The following is a 1,969-nucleotide window of genomic DNA, read 5'->3' as shown; positions in this document are numbered from 1 at the left end:
AGCTCCCGGGAGTTTTCTGTAACCGGTGCATGCATGTGATTCTTTAATATTGGTTTTGCATTTGTTATCTTAAATGGACCACCAACATCAATTGTTCCCTCCTTTTTTGACTCTAGGTTTTTTATAGTCCTTGGCCAAGGACAGGACTTCGGAGCTTTTATATGTTTACTGTTATGAAAGTGAATGCTGCGAAATAGATTTATGCAGTACGCAGATTAGAGTCTACACTAATAATGTCCAGCCACAATAGGTAATGTGTTGATGAAATTCAATGGAATCAAAGCTTATAGATAAAAAAATAGGCAATTTTTGTTCCATGGATCTATAGAGGAAGGTTTATGGAATCATAGCTAGGTTCCGTGCTGAACCAAAATAGACAATGAAAAAAGGCAAAAATGAGCTTCGATGCTTGGACCAAAATTTAGGCAAAATGACATAATCTCCATTAAATTTCCAACTGCCCTTTTCAACTTTTCCCCTGCTAAACATTCCAAGGGAAAATTTCATAATTATCATCCGTTCAGAATTCTGAGATGAGACTCACAATTGATACAAATCATAAACCTGGGATTCATTAAAGGTTAAATTGGAAACATAATTTGATTCATTTCATCTTTTCTCATCATTTTAAGCTAAGAAAGCAGCATGCATTTAGACCATACCAGTGTCCGTGCTGTGATCTTGTCGACAACATGATTGAGAAATGACACTATAATGTACTTTATTACTAGTAAACACTAGCAGGAGGTGATAATACATTGAAATTGATAGTAAGACAGCAGATCTAGGCCACTTAGGTGATAATACATTGAAATTGCTAGCAGGAGGTGATAATACGTGTCACTGAAAACTGAGAAGCTTATTAGGCTTCCTTCACGTCCACAGCTCCATTAACTTCCATGGCTCCCTTAGCTGCTCCTTTACCTTTTTCTTCAACCTCAAAAGCTGATACAGGGAATGTCCTGAAGAGCCCAGTAGGAGTCTTGAAAGTTATCTTTCCAGTTGGTGGATCATCCAAAGAGATATCACAAAGTGTGATCCAAACCAAGAGCTCTTTGGTCTTAACACCAGTCAGTTTCTTGATCTTTTTGGGCTCAACATAAGCTGTGACTTCAGTTGCATAGGAAACAAGCTTGCCAATCTTCTCAAACTTATGGTTTATGCTCTTCTTTTGCTTGAGCCACACAAAACCTGTCTCCCTCACAATCCCACACTCTATAATGTCATGCAGAGGCAGAAGACCATTTGGCAAGCCTACTTCCCTAAGCAGCTCCTGCGATTTCTCTTTTCCCATTTCATCTCCATAGTAGACCTCAGCTTTGGATTTGATCTCTTCTGTGACAAGAGACATTTTCCTCAGAAAACTTGTTTAAAGTTTTTTTAACTTCTTTAGGAGATTACCCTGTGAGAGATGTGTGCAGTAAAGGGTGGAAAGTTGTTGCCTTGATATAGCACCCAAGTTTAACATCTACCCTTGTGTGCATACAAATTTGCCGAAACACCATTTTGCTTGTGGCCTATAAATGTTATCTACGAGTCATTTTCAAGTCAATGGTTCCTGTTTTGTTTAGCAGCAACTTTCTATGGTCATGTGTTTCTTGGGTCAAATCCAAACCCATCAAAATTGTAATTTAGGTGAACCAGATGGGGTGTCATGCTAGCAAGATGATTGCATTTATGAGATGGTTGAAGAATTCATGGCAAAATTAAAGGAGAAGAGGTTGGTTGGAGGTAGTTGCCAACATCTCTATTACAATTGAGAGAGGTGGCAGAAAACAAGTACTAATAAAACACATCTAGGTTTCTTGGTTCTTGTAGAATTTCGCCAAGAAACTAACTCTGGTTACATTACATGTACAGGCAACCGGAAATAAAAAGGGCCTTGGGGCGTGTCCCTCCTCCATTCATGAAAAAAAAAAAAAAAAAAATAAAAAAAAAAAAAAAAAAAAAAATTATTTATAAAAAAATA

At 37.5% G+C, this 1,969-nt stretch overlaps 1 protein-coding gene across 1 annotated transcript; it reads right to left on the bottom strand.

Annotated features, from left to right (window-relative positions):
- Positions 1-546: 546 nt before the first annotated feature.
- On the bottom strand, positions 547-1,434 carry LOC105125175 (uncharacterized). The gene is made up of 2 exons (XM_011025502.1): positions 841-1,434; positions 547-796 (listed from the first exon to the last, which is right to left on the bottom strand). The coding sequence occupies exon 1, from the start codon at positions 1,349-1,351 to the stop codon at positions 863-865; it is 489 nt and encodes a 162-aa protein (XP_011023804.1). The 5' UTR covers positions 1,352-1,434; the 3' UTR covers positions 547-796; positions 841-862.
- Positions 1,435-1,969: the final 535 nt, after the last annotated feature.

The sequence above is a fragment of the Populus euphratica genome, unplaced genomic scaffold (assembly GCF_000495115.2).
Source record: "Populus euphratica unplaced genomic scaffold, PopEup_1.0 scaffold28.1, whole genome shotgun sequence".
NCBI classification, from domain to species: Eukaryota; Viridiplantae; Streptophyta; class Magnoliopsida; order Malpighiales; family Salicaceae; genus Populus; species Populus euphratica.
The sequence above is the reverse complement of the archived record's forward strand: the minus strand, read 5'-3'. Positions and strand labels throughout refer to the sequence as shown.